This window comes from Mus pahari, chromosome 8, assembly GCF_900095145.1.
Source record: "Mus pahari chromosome 8, PAHARI_EIJ_v1.1, whole genome shotgun sequence".
Taxonomy (NCBI): domain Eukaryota; kingdom Metazoa; phylum Chordata; class Mammalia; order Rodentia; family Muridae; genus Mus; species Mus pahari.
The window spans coordinates 23,451,523-23,471,549 of NC_034597.1; the positions used below are offsets into that span (position 1 = coordinate 23,451,523).

The 20,027-nt window shown below is 40.0% G+C and overlaps 2 protein-coding genes and 1 non-coding gene across 5 annotated transcripts in view; 1 reads left to right on the plus strand and 2 right to left on the minus strand.

Annotated features, from left to right (window-relative positions):
• Ncoa4 (nuclear receptor coactivator 4) overlaps window positions 1–7,704 on the plus strand; it is a 20,839-nt gene extending 13,135 nt beyond the window's left edge. For 2 of the 3 annotated variants that reach the window (XM_029541363.1, XM_021202998.2), the window contains exons 4-10: window positions 129–217; window positions 411–519; window positions 925–1,014; window positions 1,934–2,077; window positions 3,472–4,485; window positions 4,766–4,906; window positions 5,341–7,704. In XM_029541363.1, the coding sequence (XP_029397223.1) occupies window positions 129–217; window positions 411–519; window positions 925–1,014; window positions 1,934–2,077; window positions 3,472–4,485; window positions 4,766–4,906; window positions 5,341–5,346 (1,593 nt within the window). In that variant the 3' untranslated portion in view covers window positions 5,347–7,704. The remainder of the gene's footprint in view (window positions 1–128; window positions 218–410; window positions 520–924; window positions 1,015–1,933; window positions 2,078–3,471; window positions 4,486–4,765; window positions 4,907–5,340) is intronic. The other variant, XM_021202997.2, reaches the window with a different exon arrangement.
• Window positions 7,699–20,027, minus strand: part of LOC110325513 (mitochondrial import inner membrane translocase subunit Tim23) — a 21,726-nt gene continuing 9,397 nt past the window's right edge. Inside the window, exons 5-7 of the mRNA XM_021203550.2 lie at window positions 19,032–19,090; window positions 17,057–17,167; window positions 7,699–8,214 (exon numbers count right to left, since the gene is read on the minus strand). Of these exons, the coding sequence (XP_021059209.1) occupies window positions 8,099–8,214; window positions 17,057–17,167; window positions 19,032–19,090 (286 nt within the window). The 3' untranslated portion in view covers window positions 7,699–8,098. The remainder of the gene's footprint in view (window positions 8,215–17,056; window positions 17,168–19,031; window positions 19,091–20,027) is intronic.
• Window positions 19,538–19,734, minus strand: LOC115064576. Its single transcript, XR_003844416.1, has one exon. It is a non-coding gene; the product is annotated as a small nucleolar RNA SNORA74 (small nucleolar RNA).

Below are 20,027 nucleotides of genomic sequence, written 5' to 3' on the forward strand. Positions count from 1 at the left end.
CCTCTGCCTCCCAAGTGCTGGGATTACAGGCATGTGCCACCACTGCCCGGCTAAAATGTTTTTTATTAGTTTGAATATTCCTGGTACTTTTAATATCTTTGTACTAGATGTTTGCATTTTTCTTGTAGCTAATGGGCCAATTCAATTGTCTTATTCATCAACTGGAATATACCCAGAACAAAGATCTTGCCAATCAAGTCTCTCTGTGCTTGGAGAGGTAAAGACTTTACTTGTTTTGACTCTGGTCTATACTAGTAGGCATAAAAGCAAGTCATTTGTAACTCATTGCCTGTGTCGAATTTAACTCCAGTTTGTATTCTTGTGTAAAACCATCCTACCTTTATATTTAATGTTACACTTGCTGATACTGATATTCCTTGAAAAACACCTACATTTTATCATTTTGGTAGACTGGGCAGTCTGGCCCTGAAGCCTGAAGATTCAACTGTCCTACTCTTTGAAGCAGATACATCTGCTCTGCGCCAGACCATCACCACATTTGGATCCCTGAAGACCATTGTAAGTAATGTTAATTTCAGCTATTCCTTAGGGCACTTTTCAGGTCTCTGGCCTCATGGATGGTGGCTTGTTAGAGGCAGTGACAGTATGCTGGCAGTTTGGAGATTGTTGCTGATTCACTGAGAACACTTAGAGCTCATCTTCTGTCTTCAAAAATATTTTGACACATTTAAACATAAATGGTAGGAATTTGGATAGTCAACCGCATATAGTCTCACGAGTCTTGTTTAAATGAGGTACTGCGAGGTATAGAGAAGACATCTTACAATGACACAGATACTATAAACATTATAGGCCATTGGATTTACAGTGGATAGCACTTTAGTGAGAATAGAATTAGGATTATGCTATCACTTTTTTTTGATAGATCATAGTGTAAATAACACATTTCTCTTCTTTTTATAGCAAATTCCTGAGCATCTGATGGCTCATGCTAGCTCATCAAGTATTGGGCCTTTCCTAGAGAAAAGAGGGTATATCCAGATGCCAGAGCAGGTAAACAGCAGCTCTGTTTCTGTAATTCTCTTGTGTCTTGATAACCAGTTATTTATTTATTTTTAATTTGTGAAGAGCATTCACTTGATTGCCTCTCTTGAAGCACTGAATGTCAAATAGAAATTTAGTTTAATAAATCTTTAAGTTTTATAGATTAAGGAGAAAAATAATCACTTTATTGGAAATTCCTAACATTGCTACTTGTTCTTGCTTGAGGATTCTCTTAATTCAGAGATGTGTTTGTAAAAGCAAGTGAATAAAAGGTTGAAGACATCTGAGTTGAGAGGAACTCTAGCACTCAGAATGTCTACCTCAGTCTGATTTAGTAGTTATATATCCCAAACTGGCTTCAACGTGCAAACCTCCTGCCTTGGTATCCCAGAGTGCTAGGTTGTAGGCGTGCACTAGTACCCCTAGTTTTGTTTTGTAATTGTGAAAATTGGGACTGGTAAGATGGCTCAGGGGTAAAGGCTTAACCCTGCAGGTTACCTGAGTTCAATCCGTGGAATCTGTCTAAAGGGAAGGAGAGACCCAAATCCACAAAGTTGTCCTTTGACCTTATATACTGTATAAGAATGCCTTCTTATACAGTGCATTTTAAAAATTATATTGTGTTTATGTATGGTGGGATGTACACACCAGTGCCTGTGTGGAGCTCAGAGGACCGTGTAGAATCAGTGCATTAAACTCAGGTCAATCATGCTTGGTGGCAGGTGCCCTCACTGCAAATACATCTCACCAGCCCAGTAAGAAAAACATTTTAAATTGAGGTTGGGGAAGGCATGAGACTTCTTTAAGGTTAGTGGTAACCCTAGGTTAGAGTGCTTGCGTTTCTGTTTCTGCTAAGTTTTCTCTTGCATTTGATACTGCCTTGTTACACAACTAAGTGTTTCTTTTTTCTTTTCTTCATGGCTTCAAGAAGTCAGCATCCAGTGGCACAGCCGTTTCTCTCAGTGAGTGGCTTCTTGTAAGCAAACCTGCCATTGGTCTTCAGGCTCCTTATGTACCCAGTATCAACCCACAGGACTGGCTTATCCCAAAACAGACCTCAGAGAATAGTCAGGTGTGTAGCTGCCTTTATTGTTTCTGAGGTAGATTGGGTTAACAGTAATTTGTGTTTTTGAGCATTATTTAAAAGTACATGTTTTTAAATCTTTAATTACAATAGTGAAATTACTTCACTATAAGTAGGAAGTTTAGAAAAAAAAATCTTGCAACATACAAGTCTATAATCCTAAGTGAAATGACATCATCAAGATACTTTTGTCGGAATCCAATGCCCTTTTCTGATGTGTCTGAAGACAGTGATATGCACTTAAATACATAAATAAATCTTAAGAGTCACTCAAGCTGTGTATGCATGGCTTAAAAAAATAATTAAAATATTTTTGTTTACAGCATTTTTCTGTACATGCATGTAATTAAAAATCATTTGTACCAGGTGATGGTGGCACACACCTTTAGTCCCAAGCACTCGGGAGGCAGAGGCAGGTGTGAGTTCATGGCCAGCCTGGTCTACAGAGCAAGTTCTAGGACAGCCAGGGCTACACAGAGAGACTATCTCAAAACAAAACAATCATTCTGTATTTCATTTTGGCAAGTGTATAATGTTTGATCACATACAATCCGATTTGCTGAAACTTAAGATTCTGTTCCCTAAACATTTAGGAGCTATTAGTTCTTAGGAGTAAATTCCTATAAATTGAATTCCTAGGTTATTATTCTGCCTATGTACCCTTTTGACTTTTGATACATTGTGTCAGTTTGTCTTTCTAGGAAGTTAACCGTTGATAATAAGTGGATTATTCACCACTGTCTTAGTTACTCTTTTCTATATGCTGTGAAGAGAAACCAGGTCCAAAACAACTTACAAAAGAAAACATTTAATTGGGTACTTGTTAAAATTTAAGAGGGTGAGTTCATGAATCATCATGGCAGGGAGTGTGACAGTAGGTATGCATAGTGTGGGGAAGTAGCTGAGAGTTCACATTTTATCTGCAAGTTGGAGGTAGAGACAGACAAGACATTGGACCTGGGCTTTTGAAACCTCAAAGCCCACACCGGGTGATACATGTCCTCCGACACTTCATGTCTACCTCCTGGAAACCAAACATTTAAATAGATGAGCCTATGTGGCCATTCTCATTCAAACTATCAACCACCAAACCTCTCCAATAGTGGTAGTTGTTTTCCAGTTTATTTCTTTGGTTTTCACAGAGTATCAATTTTGCTTTTGAAGCAGTTGAATGTTTTTGTCTGTTAGACTTTGAATGTCTGTCCTATCACACAGGCATTATACCAAGAATACGTTTCATTTTCTAAAACCTAGTACAGTGCTCCAAATACTTCGTCTCTATTTCGTACTTTGAAAAGATAACAAAACTGGGATTTTCATTTAAATGTTTTAGTATTTTTTTGTTCAGGAAAATTAATCATTAATTTTGGGTACTTTTACAGACTTCTGGCAGAGCCTGCAGTTTCTTCGGCAATGCCTGGGGCAATCTGAAGGGCTTAGAAAATTGGCTCCTTAATAGTCATCAACAAGAAATTCCTGGAAAGCCAAGTTCCTCAAAATGTAACAGCCATTGTAGCACCAGTTCTTTCTCCCCTGAAGCTGAAAAGGCTGAAGATGTAGAGCTCCCTGATCAAGATGAGCTGGACCTGTCTGATTGGCTGGTGACTCCTCAGGAACCCTGTGAGCTGGAGAAGCCTGTGGATGGCAGCTGGGAAACCAGTGAGAAGTTTAAACTCTTGTTCCAGGTGTTCAGAGAGCCCTACAATGTGAGTGATTGGCTTGTCAAGCCTGACTCCTGTACCAACTGTCAGGGCAACCAGCCTAGAGGTGTGGAGATTGAGAACCTGGGCAGTCTGAAATGCCTGAATGATCACTTGGAGGCCAAAAAATCAGTGTCAGTCCCCAGTGCAATCAGCAAGGGCTGGCTTGCCCAGAACCATCAGTACACATCGAAAGTAGAGGAAGTGTGCAAAGCCAACGAGCCCTGTACCAGCTTTGCAGAGTGTGTGTGTGATGACAACTGTGAGAAGGAAGCCATGTATAAATGGCTTCTGAAGAAGGAAGGAAAGGACAAGAATGGAATGCCTGTGGAACCTAAATCCGAGCCTGAGAAACACAGAGAGTCCCTGGCTCTGTGGCTCTGCTCTTCCAGAAATGAGGCAACAGAACAAGCTAAGGCACCCAAGGCTATGGCTCCTGCTAGAGTTGCCGATTCCTTCCATGGCATAAAGAATAGTTCCTTGTCAGAGTGGCTTATAGGGCCTACATGCAAAGGAGGCCCTAAGGACGTGCCTAATACAGAGGAGAGAGCAGGCAAAGAAATGCTTCAAAGCCCCATGGCCACTTCCTGGTGTCCCTTTAACACTGCTGACTGGGTGTTACCAGGAAAGAAAGTGGGAAGCCTCAGCCAGTTCTCCTCTGGACAAGATAAGTGGCTACTTCGAAAGAAGGCACAGGTGAGTAGAGACCAATTTTTCCCCATTTCAGTCATTTAATTCCTGCTAAGTTTGGATGAGGTAGTAATTTTCCCAAGTCACAAGATAATCACTTGTAACCTGCATTTTTCTGTGAGTTTCTCAGGTCCTTAGCATTCACGCTGCAGTAAGGATGAAAGTCCAGCCTGTTTTGTTGAAACAGTTGCTACCTTTGTTCTTGAAAACATACATTGTTCTTTTCCATATGCTTGTGAGTTTAGTCCCATGCTTACCAGTAGTCATCTTTTCTATCTTCATGCAGGAAGCATTTCTTAATTCACCCCTACAAGAAGAACGTAACTTTCGCCCCGACTGTTACGGCCTCCCAGCAGTTTGTGATCTCTTTGCCTGTATGCAGCTTAAAGTCGATAAAGAAAAGTGGCTGTACAGAACTCCTCTACAGGTAGGTACCTGTATCAGCGTTATCGAAGTGGCTCATAAATGTTTTCTCCTTATGAACTTAAGCTTTACCCCAGTGAAGCATATTTCTGTTAATTTGTGCATGAATAAGTCTCTTAAATTTAATGTAACTGTGTGCTAGCAAAATAAAATGCCTGACAATCTGAGTTCAATCCTTAGAACCCATTAACACTAGAACGGATTCCACAAAATTATCCTCCATACCTATATCATATAGCACATACGCCCCTATGTGCATCATACAAATAATAAACTAAAAATAACCTTGAACTTTATCTTACTTTTCAATTTGCTAACGGCCCATAATTTTCTTATCCCCTCATGGATTATGGTGGCTTAAGATCTGAGTGTAACTCACGGTGGGAAGAATTTTGCTGTCAGCAGTGAACTGAAATTTCTACGGGCTTTTCTTTACAGATGTGAAGGAACGGACTACTAGAATTGAGCAACTTTCCTGCAGATTATCGCACATCCTTGAGCTGAGTGACTGCAACTTGCCAAACCATTGTGCATTCCAAGCCTGACTAGTCAGCTTAGTTCCTCTCCTGCTTAGTTTTTTGACCTAGTAAACAGAAATCATAAACTATGAGTTAAGTCTGTGAAAGAGGCTTGAAGTGGAGGCGATTCATTCTTTTGAAAGCCGTAACTTGATCAACTCCTATACTAGAAACCATATCCCAGTACACAGGCCTTTACCAGCTTCTACAGCAAACACTAGTTTTAAAAGTGAAATATTCCTATATCAAGTGTGTTAATGTGTTCAAGGTAGTAAGTTCTCTTAACATTTGTCTTTTAGCTGTTTCTCTTGTTACAGGCTTCTAGAGATTTGAAATTTTTTTCTGTTCAGTTGATATATAGAATATTTCACACAGATAGTTAACCTTGCCAATACAGTATATTTTTCCCTACTAAATGTTTATTAGTTATATTGCAAATTTTGATACTCATCAGATATTTAGCCTACATACCATTTCTAACATTTCTCATTTGGAAGGAATTAAGCTACTATAATTGTTGCCTTTATTTCTTTCCAAGTATCCAGTGAGCTCTTTGAAAGGGACTTTGTTTCAAGACCACTCTTAGGGCAGTCAAAGTCCTACAAACCTTGGCTTTAAAGAACCCTAAAGTGGAAACGTAAAGTGTTAGGAACGTAGTACCTGAACCACTCGACATCCTAAGGATTTCTTGGTGCATCCTGTGTAAATGGAAGCTGAGCTTGACACGTGGTGCTCTTAACTAGGGATAAAGTCAATGTCCTGTCACTTGAAGCACAGCATCCTGAACCTCCAAAAGTACAGTGCAGTGACATCTTGATTAACAGGCTGTGCTCAACACTTGTGCCTTGGAGTGTTTCCTTGAAACTTCACAGAACTGTTATCCTTGAGTTCTGTACTTTAGAAAGCTTCTCTGTAGGAGTAGCAGGATATTCTCTTTTACCATTCTCCAGGATACCTAGCTGCTTTCTATGCTTTGAACTATTAATATTAAGCCTCTGAAATGCCTCCTATGCTATTGGAAGTACTTTGGGAAAATTTTATGGTCCCATAGTGACATTACCATACAGCTTTACTAAAGCTCCAAATCATAGCTGAAAAGAGCCTCATATTTTCTTATGTCCCCCCAGATGCCACTGAGTATTATAAAGTTGGTAGGTAAACACAATTTAAGGAGCCTTTCCAACATTTTAGGTTGCAGGGAACTTTGTAGAATCTTTTTTGAGGTCTAACACACTGTATTCACATTATTAAAACATAATTTTAAGTTAATCACTTGCTAATGATATATAAAACTTTCTTTTGCATTGATTAAGTTTTATATCTCCATTAAAAGCATAATGGCCACATCACAGTTGTTTGTGTTATCTGTAAAGCTCAGAATGTAACAATTGATGAGGGGTGCAATAAATAATGAATATATATAAAGAGTGTATAGTTTATGAATCTTAGCTCTAGCCTTTCCATAAAAAACTACACATATATTAAAAACACACACATATACCAGTGTGATTTGGCCACCTGTCTTGTACTTGTGTTATACTATCTTTCCTGGAGGTTGCTTAGTATTTACCATGTTATGCACCCTGCAGTCCAGTTTTGTGATGATCATTCTTCCCTTTAGTTTCCCAGAATTAGAAAATGTCCAGCTCTTAATTATTCCCAGAGTTACCATACGGAATGAAGGTCAACTCTTGTACTGAGTGTTCTGTTCTAGGATACTACTCTAATGATTAACTTGAAGTATGTTGAGGTTGTTTATGTGAGTATGCTGCAGCTGTCTTAGACACACACTAGAAGAGGGCATCAGATCCCATTATAGATGGTTGTGGAAATTGAACTCAAGAACCTCTAGCAGTCTGTACTCTTAACTGCTGAGCTCTCTCTCCATCCCATGCTGAGGTTGTTTAATGTCATCCATGTTGGAGGAAAATCTTACGTTATGCTACCAGTAGCCCTTTGTTTTACATTGTTTTGGCCTAATTCTGGCAGGGGGGAAAAAAAAAAGCTATCAGTAGGTATGTGTGTGTGCGCCCTTGTCAGAGGCTGTCATTCTCAAGCATTCTTTACCTTATCTAGTGGAAGCAGTCTCTCACTTGAACTGAGAGCTAGCCAGCTTGATCCAAGGATCCTATCTCTGCCTGCTGAGCACTGGGATTACAGGTGGGCTGTCACACTTGTTGGGCATGTACGTAGGTGTCAGGGATCCAAGCTCAGTCTTCACACTTGTACAGCGAGTGACTGACCTATCACCCAGATGTTATTAAATGGAGATACTATGTTTTATGTTGGAGTTATGACTTTGGTTCTATTTTCACCCTTTATTTGGAAAACAGGGCAACATTTAAGTTTTAGATTTTTTAAATGAATTAACATGGTAATAAAAAGTACGGCCGGCCTGAATTTGGAGAGTAAGTGGTTTTCCAGTTTGGGGTGCAAGATCATCTCCAAAGGAGAAGAGAACATATTCTCAGTGAGCCNCCAAGGGTTTGGCTTCCACTCACTGAGGGCAAGCAGTGCAGTCCAGGCTAACCATCCATGATCTTTGTCAAGCAAATCAGAGTCTCCAATTGTTCAAAGTAACTGTAGGTACAAGAGAGAAAGCAACTCCAGACTGGCTTATTAATTGATCTGGATAACTATGAAGTGTCTGTCTCCCGTTCCTGAGGTGGCAAAAATCTTCAGAGTGACTGTTGGAGCAGGGAACCTTTCATGTGCTCCCAGTTGTTATACAGTGCATAGAGACTGGTGAGTGTCAGCCCTGCCAGGCCACCGCGTGCTATTCCTCGAAGACCACCTGGGGAAAGAAGGAGAGCAAATGAAACAACCTACATCGCATGACCTAGCTTTAAAGGTAGAAAAATGTAATAAAACTGGGATAATAGTGCTGCAAAATATAGGTATCTTAGAGAAAGCTCCTCTTTAAAATAATCTTCTCTAAACAACAGGAACATTTTAAACCATTAATAACTTCAGGAGGTAATTTCCCTAATCACATAATATACATTTTTGTAGTTTTACGTTGGTAACTTCTTAGCACTTGTCATGACTTGTACCTAAGATCCTCAAGACTGATGAGGTGGCTAACCCCAATCCAACTTGTAACCATTGCATTTCTGGTTAAAATCTTGTTGCTGTTCAAAGAGAAGTCATCCCATGCTTGTCAGAGGGTTCAGAACGGCACTAGCACTGTCAGTGGATTTAAGGCTGCAAACAAAGTGAACATCCTGTGTGGAAACAGTACTGCCAGCATTTGGACTCTGGACTCAAGAAGCAGTGGGGATAAACGCAATCAAGCTTTGAGTCAGTACTGACGGGGACACCAGCACTCCCTCCCCTCCCTAAACTAATACATCTCACACAATTAAAATACCGAGTATTAACAGACTAGTTGAGAAAGATTTCAGGATTAGACTTTGAGCTATTTGTACACCAAACAAGTTTTTGTGAGGAAAAAAGATTATCAATAAGCATTTAATCTGAAATGTTATTTGAAAATAACTCCCAACTTAGAGGAAGTGACACAAGTTTCTTAAAATAGGAAATGGCCCAGTAATTATGATTGTAATTGCTTACTTTTACATAGTAGAGGAAGAAAAGTAAACTCCACCAGAATGGGGTTCCCAAAGACACTCAAGGGGCTGAGGCAATGAATGTCTTGCAGCTTCACAGATAGGCACAAATTTCAGAGAGCTTACAGAGGTGTCTGAGTCACATTTCAAAAAGACAAGATAAGGGGCCCAGGGAGATGGCTCAATGGGGAAGGGACCTGCCCTGAGCTTGGTTTTCAGAGCTCACAGGAGCACTGACTCTGCAGACTGATCTCTGACCTCCACAAGTGCCTGGGAGCAAAAGCGAGAGAGTGAGCTGGGGAGAAGGGGAAAGGTGGGCTGAGCCCGTAGCAAAGAGGGTGCTTTACTGGAGTCTCTGAGCTTGATGCCAGCCGTCTCTCTATCATTTCTGTAACAGGGTTCTGTTTTTTTTTTTTTTGGTTTTTCGGGACAGGGTTTCTCTGGTTAGCCCTGGCTGTCCTGGAACTCACTCTGTAGACCAGGCTGGCCTCGAACTCAGAAATCCGCCTGTCTCTGCCTCCCAAGTGCTGCTCACAGTGTTCTATTACTACAGCAGAACTAATCCATTTCTGCAATAAGTGTCTTACCAGATAGCTTCAGCTGATATAGGGCTACTACTCCCTCCAGAGTCTCTTGGCTGAGGACTACTTAAGTCCTCCTTAAGTTCTTCTTAGGTTTCCACTGTGAAATGCTATCCTTAAATGTGTGGGAGAGGGATCAAAAGCATAAGACAAAACCTCACAAAAATCAAAGTAAATGGGGGACTGCAAAGATGACTTATTAGTTGAGAGCACTGGCTCTTTTAGAAGACCTGGGTTCAATTCCCAGTACCCACCTAGTGGTGGCTCACAACCTTCCAGGCACACACATGGCACATAAACCCACATGCAGGTATACATGTAAATAATATATATACCTTTACACATAAGTAATAAAATATCTTTAAACAAATGGGAAATTTTTCTAAGTTCCTATTTCTGCCATCCTGCTGTATTTGGACTGTAACACTGAACTTCTTGAACTTAAACCAGTGTGGTTTAGAAACTATGAAATTTGGAAAATATACTTATCTTGTGAACTAATCCAATTAGTTTAATAAGGATGAATCTTGTGCCACTCACCATTAAGTCAAGAAAATGCTGTAGAGCTGGACATGAGCTTTAATTAAAACAAAATCATAAAATGGAAACAACAAACAAATGGAATAATAAAGAAAACTAAAACATGGTTATTGGACCTATACTTTGGATGTAATGAAGGTTCTTTCAATCAGGTACCCAAAATACAAGCCTCTAAACCCTACTTGGGATCAAGACAAAACAAAGAAAAGGACAAGGTGCTCTTGCCACAGTTAGCAGAGCAGAGAAATGACAGAGGGCAGGTAATGGAAAGGAACTACTTTACTGACCAAACATGTAATTTTGTTCAAATTGTCTCCCAACCACATCCCCAAGGCCTTGCAGACATAAAAGGCTATCTGTTCACTTAGTGGTGGGGTGCAGCCACATGGATTGCCAGCCACTGGTTTTGAAACCTTGTACTCTAAAACATGGTTTCTGTTTGCCCTTTGTGCAAGAAATTCCATATGATTTCTCAGATTTCAAGTAACAATCTACCCTGGGAATCTTTATTAGCTTATGTATTGGGGATTACAAAAACCTGAATGGGACCTATAAGACTTTAAGATCTGCTGGTATGAAGACACACACCCAATCCTAGCTTAAGAGCAGTCTTTTATCACATACACCAGCTAAGTTCTAAAAATTTCCCCCCCTTTTGAGACACTGTTAACTCACTATGTAGATCAGTAATGGCTTCCAACTGCCAGCCTATGCCTCCCAAATGCTGGGGTTAAAGTCACACACCACCGCACTCAGCTCCCCAGGTTCTAATTTTTATTTTTCTAAACGTGAAATGTTTTTCCTGCCTATGTGTGTGAGGGTGTTGAATCTCCTAAAGCTGGAGTTACAATTGTGAGCTACCATGTGGGTGCTAGGAATTGAACCTGTGTCCCCTGGAAGACCTGAGCTACTTTTCCAGCCTTTAAGGTCTAATTTTTAACTTTTTAATTAATTTTAGGTTTTACCAACTGGCTACAAAAACAAAAACAAACAACCCCCCCCCCCAAACCCAAACCAACCAACAATAAAAACTAAGAGTCCCCTGATTTAGTCTCTTAAAATTGAACAACTATCTAGTTGGTCAGCAAATACGTTGCTAACAACAAAGTAAATAAGGTCATTGTTCACTCTCCATGAGTTAAAACAAACATAAGATTTGTGTCTCAGCTTTACTTCCTATCTTCCTGTCATTTACGTCACTCTTCTAAAGGAACTGGGTAAGGACTGCATTTTCTCAACATGGGAAAACAAGAGTCAGAACACTTAAGTGTCTTCTTTCTGGACACAGAAACTGGTTAATAGCAGAGCTAATTCATTAAAATATCAATTTAGAACAGAGAAAAGAGCCAGATAGTAAATATATTAGACTCTGAAGGGCAAAGACCAGTATATAGGTACTTTCTCAACCACTAAAATGGATTATTTTTAAAAAGATAAAAAAGGTTCAGCTGCCTGCAGTGCTATGGCTCCTGCTTTAGAGGAACAAAATTCATTTATATTGATTTTCAGGCTTAGGGAAGGTCTTCTGTTTATAACTATTTTAAAAACTGTGGTAAAGGAGGCTGGGGGTGTAGTTCAGCTGGCAGAATGTTAAGCCTTGCAGCAGCATCAATGAAACTATAGTTCCCTACCTTGTACTACATACAACTTGTATGGTGGTACATGCCTACAACCCCAGAATTCCAGCACTTGAGGAAGATCAGCAGTTTAAGGCCATTCTTAAGTTTGGGTCCAGCCTGGTATGAAGCCTTGAGTTCAGTCCCCAGCATCCCATAAACTGGATATAGTAGCACAAGCCTCTACTTCATGCATATAAGCCCAGCATTACACCAATGCCTGGGGTATCCAGTGCTGGAGTTATATGCATGGACCACTATACTAGGCTGTAAGTATTTAAAAACAGGAGCTAGTTCCTGTTTGCTGTTAACCTTAAACCTAAAAAAATGTACCAAACTTGCCTCTTTAAGACAAAAAAATTCTATGTCAAGTGACAAGGATTGCCAATTGTGAAACCGAACAACTGCAATTGTGGAACAGTTGGTAATTATATGCTGAGCCAAAATCACAATATTAATTCATACTGAAGTCACTCCAACAAAAGCAGACCAGTTCCTTTTCTTAATTTCTGATTTAAAGCAAAACTCAAGAGGACAGGCTGACTTCAGAAATAAACTTTTTGTGACAGAATAAAACAACTTCAACCTGTAGATTCAAGGATTTGGAAAAGAGTTCAGACACGTTTAGTGTAGCGTGTAAACTATTACGGAGCTCCAAGAGTAGAAGAAAAACCTCAAGCTGAGCATCATAGCACAGGCATGGAAATGTAGAACCTGGGAGGCAGAGGCTAGAGGACCAGAAACTTAAAGTCTATCTTTAGATACAGAGCCAGTTGGGGACCAGCCTTGGCTACATGACACCGTTTCAAAAGAAGAAAGATAAAGGGAATTTCACAATTTTAGTTCGTCTAATGTCTATGTACTATGTGATTAGAGTCCATGTAAATGCATTCTATAATGATTACGCTCTACCAGAATAAGAACAGCTACAGTTTTGCTATCAACAAGCAAGCATCTTAGAGTGGGCTAATAAAACATATATTTGGGAAATAAGGTCCAAGAAGCCAACCGAAGGTGATCCTGCTTTCTCTCTTAATGCCTTCCATTAGTCTTAGTTTTCCACAATGCCAGTTTACAAAAATAAAGTTAGTAAAAGTATAAAAAGTAAAGGAATAAAGTTAGCATTTCAAATTTAGCAAGTGCCATCAGGATTACCATTAGTTAACCAGTTCTCTTTTCAAATGTCAAAACCGATGTCAGACCTACGAGATAATTTAAATGCATATTCCCAAAGACCTCTTGATGACTTTTTCTGTTACTGCTATTTTGAGTATCAAATTAAAAGCCCCCCCCCCCGCCCCACGCATTGGAAAGTGAACCTAGCGTTTCATAAATAACGGGCAAGCATTTTACCCATGAACCATTCCCCGATCCTATCTGTACTCTTTGAAAGAGGGTCTTCAGTAAAGAAAATTTCCAGGCTGGCCTTGAACTTGTAATCCCCCACCTCAGTATCCAGAGATAGATAATAGTTGAAAAGAAATGGACTATAGTTGGTGTTACAAAGCCCAGCTTAAAGTTAGGTAAAATTTCATGTATCATATGTAATAGGTAAAAGGCTAATTGTCGTAATGTAGGAAATGTTTCAAAAAAGTAGGAAAGGAGAAAGGGCTTCAGGGAAATTACAATAGCAATACATATCACAAGTTTCTCAATCTGAGCACCAACTATGGAAAATCAAAATGAGACACAAGATACTATTTTTGGCAGTCAGGAAGGGGTTGTGGGGATTCTTCACAAGTTTGAAGACAGTCTGATCCATGAGTGAGATGTTGTTTCAAAACTAAATCAAACCAGTAGCAACAAAAACTATCTTTCATCAGTTGGCATTCATTTCAATACAATGTAGGGCTGGAGACATGGCTCAGTGATTAAAAATACTTTAGCTCCTCCAGAGGACTGAGTTAAGACTTCCAGCACCTATATCAGGCAGCCCATAACCACCTGTAACTGCAGCTTGGGGATTCCACACCTCTGTCCTCCATGCGCACATAAGCACACGAAGGTACTAACACATTTAAACATAATTAAAAATAATAATAAAGCTAAAAAACAGGGTAGATGATACTTCATACTGATGATACAGTCTTCAAAGGTCACTTTGACAATATTTATTACCATTTTTAATATGCAGATTTTGTGCTTAATCTGGCTTTCAGTAATTCATCTTGTAGCACGGAACCTTATGTGCTACAGTGTTTAAGGGCGGTCTCAAGAAAACCATATGTAAACAAGACTAACAGATGAGTAATTTATAAAAAACGTATTTGGAAAGAACATTCTAAGCAAAGTGAATATCAAAACTAAAAACCCTTAAATGAGGTAAAAGCTAGTAGAAAGAATGGTCTACTTTGTACCAAGGCATCAAATCATGTAGAAGCGTGAGCCTAATGGAAAGGCTGGGAACAAACCGGACTTTTGATTAAGTCTTATCTTCTAAATGGTATTCCCATTTAATCATAAGCTTAAATGAGCCTAATAAAACTTCCAGAATTAAATGTCTATTTTTCTCCAAAGCAATCTATATCAAATATTAAATTAGGATTTATAAAACTTGAAAGGACTCTCACCAGCTCCAGTATGGTGAACATGGCTCTGTCAGATTTTGCCCCTCTCCCTATTCCTCTGTCTTGCTAAAAACCATTAGATCACATTCCTAAAGCTAGCCACTAAGTTCTATTCCCTTATTTGTCCACTTCCTCCTCCCGAAGCTGACTACCAAGACCCAACTATCAAAGTATTGAAGTTGAGCAATCAGAAGGCACTTTTGACTCACATAAGTAACATGCCCTCATTCTAACCCAGCGTTCCCCCTTTACCTTTATAAACCGCCATTAGCCTATGGGCAGCATCTGTCCCCTCTCTATCCAGAAGCAGTCCTCTGTCCTCCCAGGACAAATACCCACCCTCCTCTCCCTTGTTCCCTTCCTCTTCTCCTGTCTTTGTCTCTTATTCCCTGCAGTATGTTCCTCTGCTCCAAGACCTTGGCTGTGAGGGTCCTGAGCCAACACTTTCCCTTTCTAAAACTGTCACAAGAACAGCAGTGTACCACACCCCTCATTCTGCTGTATGAAAATGATGTCTACAGAAACGTTGTCCAAATGACTATCACTTGGAAGACATAAAATGAAACAAAACAAAACATCACTTTACTGAGGGATGTAGTACTATGGTAGTAAAAAACAAAAACAAAACACACCCGACTTTGTCTTGCCTTGAAGAGACTGCACACACACACACAGGGAATAAATGTGGCAGTGAGTACTGAGGAAGCCAGAACGGCAAACTATTGTGTCCCTCAAAGTCACACTGTGATGCTTAATTTTTATTGTCAACTTGATGGAAGAGGCCCATTATCTAAAAGGGCATTCCAAAGGATTAACTGAAGGGGGAACCCTATCCTGAAGGTAGTAGATGGCAACATCTCATAGGTTGGGAGCTGGATAAAAGAAAAGGGCAAAAGAGAAGCAGTCAGGAGAGAGTGCCAGTCATGTGCCATTCTTCTGTGTTTCTTGGCAAGTTCTAACAGGAACTGCTCTGCTCCTAAAGGCCTTACCCAGCACTCAGGAACATTAAGTCCAAACAAACCCTCCCTACTTGAATTTGTTTCTCTCAAGAATTTTTGGTTAAAAGTCTTAGCCAAATGTTTCTACTATGTTACAAATGGGATTTCTATTTGTTTTGCTTTTTGACAGTGTCTCTTTCTGGCCAGTTTGGTCTCAAATTTCCTAGCAGCTAAAAATGACCCTCAACTTTTGACCTTCTACCACCGGTGCTGGGAGTTTATGTGTACACCACATCTGGTTTTAGGTAGCCCCGACAAGCCCACCCCATCTGTCTCTGACGCGTGCCTTCCCTCACATGCCTTCAGCAGGTGTAAAGTTTACCATCTGCAGCTACACTTGAGGCAAATTACCATAAATTTTAAATATAATTAGTCGTATTTATCAACTACTTTGACTTTATGCTTCCACCTTTTCTTTTTCATCTTGAGATAAGGTCTGTGTAGCCCTGGTTGTCCTGGAACTTGCTCTGTAGACCAGGTAGGTCCCAAAGATCCCTATACCACTGCCTCCTGAACACTGGGATTAAAGGCGTGCAGCACCATGCCTGGCTGCTTCTACCTTCTAGCCACGTTTCTAACAATCTCTCACAAGTATAACTCTAATACTTTTTTTTTCTTTCTCTGAGACAGGGTTTCTCTGTATAGCCCTGGCTGTCCTCAAACTCAGAAATCTGCCTGCCTCTGCCTCCTGAGTGCAGGGATTAAAGGTGTGCGCCACCACCGCCCGGCCTAGTGATTCTTTTGATTGATTGTATATTGGTGTTTTGCAAGCATGTCAGTATGCACATGGGCACAGTGCCTACAGGGGCCAGGAGAGAGACTGGATACTCTGGGACTAGAGTTAGAGATGGTTGTGAGCCACTTTATAGGTGCTGAGAATCAAATCTAGGTCCTTTGAAAGAACAGCCAAGTAGTTTTAACTGCTGAGCTATCTCTCCAGCCCAATTCTAGTAATACTTTGTTCAAATATCTTTGATGACTTTTAACCTAAACTTAAACTTCTCACTCTAGCTTCCTATGTTCCAAATCTAAAACTCTCTTCCAGACTTGTGTCCCACATCTTTCTCATATGATATACTTGAAGTTCAGTCCACAGTTCAGGCCCAGCCTGACTATTACCCGTCTCTTTTCTAAGAGTTCCCTTATTTCTAAAGGCATCCTAGAGGCAATGTGGTTATGGCAAAAAACAAACCAAACAAACAAACAAAAAAAAAATGAGAGAGAGAGAGAGAGAGAGAGAGAGAGACAGACAGACAGACAGACAGACAGACTGACTGACTTTTGGGTCAGACTAGGATTTACTTAGCCTAGGTCACAAAAGAAAGTTATAGCAGGTAAAGACAGCTTATCTTGCCTTATGAGAAAAGGTCCTGTCCTGTGATTTTATTCCCTTGAGGTTTGTATATGAGAGGACTTAGAAACAAGACACTTCCTCATCTCTCTGATAGACTAATAGTTTCACAAATGACGTACAAACACAACAAATGCTGTGTTACACCTTTAAGGAGGGGGAGATTCTGAAGCATGACACAATGTCATGGGCCATGAAGAAATGTTTGATGAAATAGAATGTCAGTTACAAAACGACAAATACTGTCCCTTTCCATGTATTTGAGATAGCAAATGCAGAGTACGAGATTGCCAGGAGCTGGTATCAAGAAAATAATAAAATCCTTAATAACTATATGCATACATGTGTATTTTTCCTCTGAATATTACATATTACAGTTAAAACTATTTCAGTTGTCCACTCAGTATCGCTTACCTGTACATTTATACAACATTCCGGTCATGGTTCCAGCTGCTACTGTGTTGAGGTCATCTTCTGCACCCCGTGTTTTCTCAATGACAACACCAAAAGCACTATAGAGCAGAGCTAAAGCAGACACAGCGATGAGAGAACAGTCATTGCTGTAGGTAAGCACGCCCACAGACAGAATCATCTCTGAAGCACTGCTTTAACAGGGAATCCTGGCAACAAATGAAATGTCCACCAAGAAAATCTGCACCACTGCAGGGATCCAGAAAGGGATTTTCCATAATACAGAGTACCACAGTCACAGAAAAGGTAGGGAGATGCCAGGCCATGGTGGCACATGCTTTTAGTAGGGAGACAGAGGCAGGTGGATCTGAGTTCAAGGCCAGCCTGGTCTACAGAGTGAGTTCCAGGAGAGCCAAAACAAAAAATAAAACCAACAATCGAGGAAAACCCTCATTTACTGATACATAAAATCAGGTACATGTGCATACAACTGACTGGCTATACAAAGAAGGGGTTGTGAAGATGCAGAGGAAATGCTATTACTAGAAAGTATTACTGCAGAGTCTAAGAAAAATATATCAAATTTTACTTATGCTGCCTATACTTTTAAAAAAAGTACCCACATATTTCTATTATAGAAAAACACTGTAGCCCAAGTGATACATACATACCTTTAATCCTAGCCCTAGTGAGGCAGAGGAAGGAAGTGCTCTCTGTAAGTTGGGGATCAGCCTACTCTACGGCCAAACCCAACTCTAGCTCTACTTGCCTTTCCAACATTCCATCAGGCTCAGCCTTGCCAGTTGTCTGTTGTAGAACTTCTATACTTTTATGACAATGATCACATAGATAACATTGTGACCAGCCACATCATATTACCACCACAGATATCATCTATTGCTTCTTGACTAAAACTACAGGGCTTTCTGGAATGCAGAATTTCCAAGGGCTAAAAATAAGTAGTTGTGATGTAGGCAGAGGCTGCCGAGTTTCCTAGGCACATAAGCAATTACAAAAGAACAGAGGAACATGACTTCTGTGTATAGAAGTTTGTTTCAGGGTTGTAGATGTAAGCAGACCATCAAAGCCATCATTTATCAAAATACAAAATGGGAATTTGGCTTTCTGGTATGAAAATGCACTGTTTCCAAATTTCATAGCAAGTTACAATAGTGGCCTTTTGTCTTTTCAAGTTTGTTCCTTACTCAATCTGCTATAAGTAGAAAGAGTACCATTAAGTTCAGCTTGTCTAAAAATTATGAAAACCTTAGATGGTAACGCGTATGCGTTACAAGTAGATTATAAATCACTAACAATCAGAAGAACAAACTATTCATGATCAGTATAATGAAAGCACTGGGCTCTGACTAAGCACCATTAAATCAGCCCCGTCTACAACTGTGAATGCTTTCCTTATCTACAAAAGAGTTACTGCAACCCTGTCATTTAGGTCCTGGAAATCTACAGATGAACTCACTAAATCAAAAGGCCATTAGGAAAACAAAGCAAAGTCTGACTCAGTCTGTCACGTCTCACTACAGGACTTTGAACCTTTCTTAACATGTTTAGCCCCATGACTTGGACATCATTTAGTTTAAAACAGGATTTTACTTAGCATACTGTTTAGACAAAAGCATTTACGAATCTTTCACAGATGATAGTTACAATACTTACCTGAGTGGATTTAAGTGTTGTTTAGCCTAGAACCAGAATCTTGGTTGACCAAACTGCACATTCTTTTTTATATGAATGACTTACTAGCTGGGGATGTGGCCCAGTGGAGGAGTGTTTGCCTAGCATGCCTGGAGCCCTGGGTTTGTTCCCCAGGGCACATCTGTAATTTCAGAACTTGGAAGACGGGACCAGGAAGATCAGAATTCCAAGCTTCTCAACTACATAACCAAAGTATGAAGTGAAACTGGGCTACATGAGGCATTGTTTCAAAACAAAAGATTGATCCAACAAGATTTATACTTACCCAGGGAACCTAGAGTATTAGCCCAAAGTGCCCCTTGCCTAGTCACCATATTCAAAATCCTACCAGGGAAGAATGAGAGAGAAAAAAATATATTTAGGATCACTGCTCGCTAGTAATCTTATAAGTCACAGTAATAGCTATTTAAAATATATAGGCCCATGCCTAAATGCTTTTTGGAACTTCAAAGTATACCTTAATACCACCCCAGATTTTGATAAATATGGTTGTTATTTTATATAAGTGAGGTTTATGATAGTAAAGGCACAAAATTATTTAGGACAGATTAAATACAAAGGCTTTAAACAGCAGCCTGAAATGTATTTACAAACTGATCTGTGTTAAAACAATGTCACTGTACCTGTGACAGAATGGTTTGACATTCTTTGGCAAAGGGAATTCATTTCAGAATACTAAGTAGGGCCAATGGAAAGGACATGGGTGTTAGAATGCAGAGCAGAACTGAAGAGAAAGGAAGAGATGCCTTTACTAGAGCACACGGAGAAAGTACTGTCTGCTCCCATACTAGAACTAAGCAGTCAAAGCGAATGCTTAGCACACTCTCAAGGAAGCAAAGTTTTGTCTTACACCAGAGTCACAGCCCACCAGAACGGTGACACAGCAACCAGGTGAAGAGCACACATCACTCTCCCAGCAGTGTAACACCATCACAGGAATGTGTCTGCGATGGCTGACTACCACTGGATAACAAACTAAGAACTCGGCAAAGCTCTCTGGGGGACGGTCTGGCAGCACACTTCTGTTTGTGAGCCTTTATCTACTTCTCACTTTTTATCACCTGTCACCTGCCCACAACTCTGCAAGGCAGAAAGTAGACAAAGTTTTTACTCAAGACCACAAAATATTAAGTGACTAAACTACACACTATGTTTGGCTATAAATTCTACCCCCTTTCCAATTATTAAATGCTGCTTTCCAATATGGGAAGATGAGAAGGTTATGCTGCTATTGTTTTCAAAAATGGAGTATAATATTTTG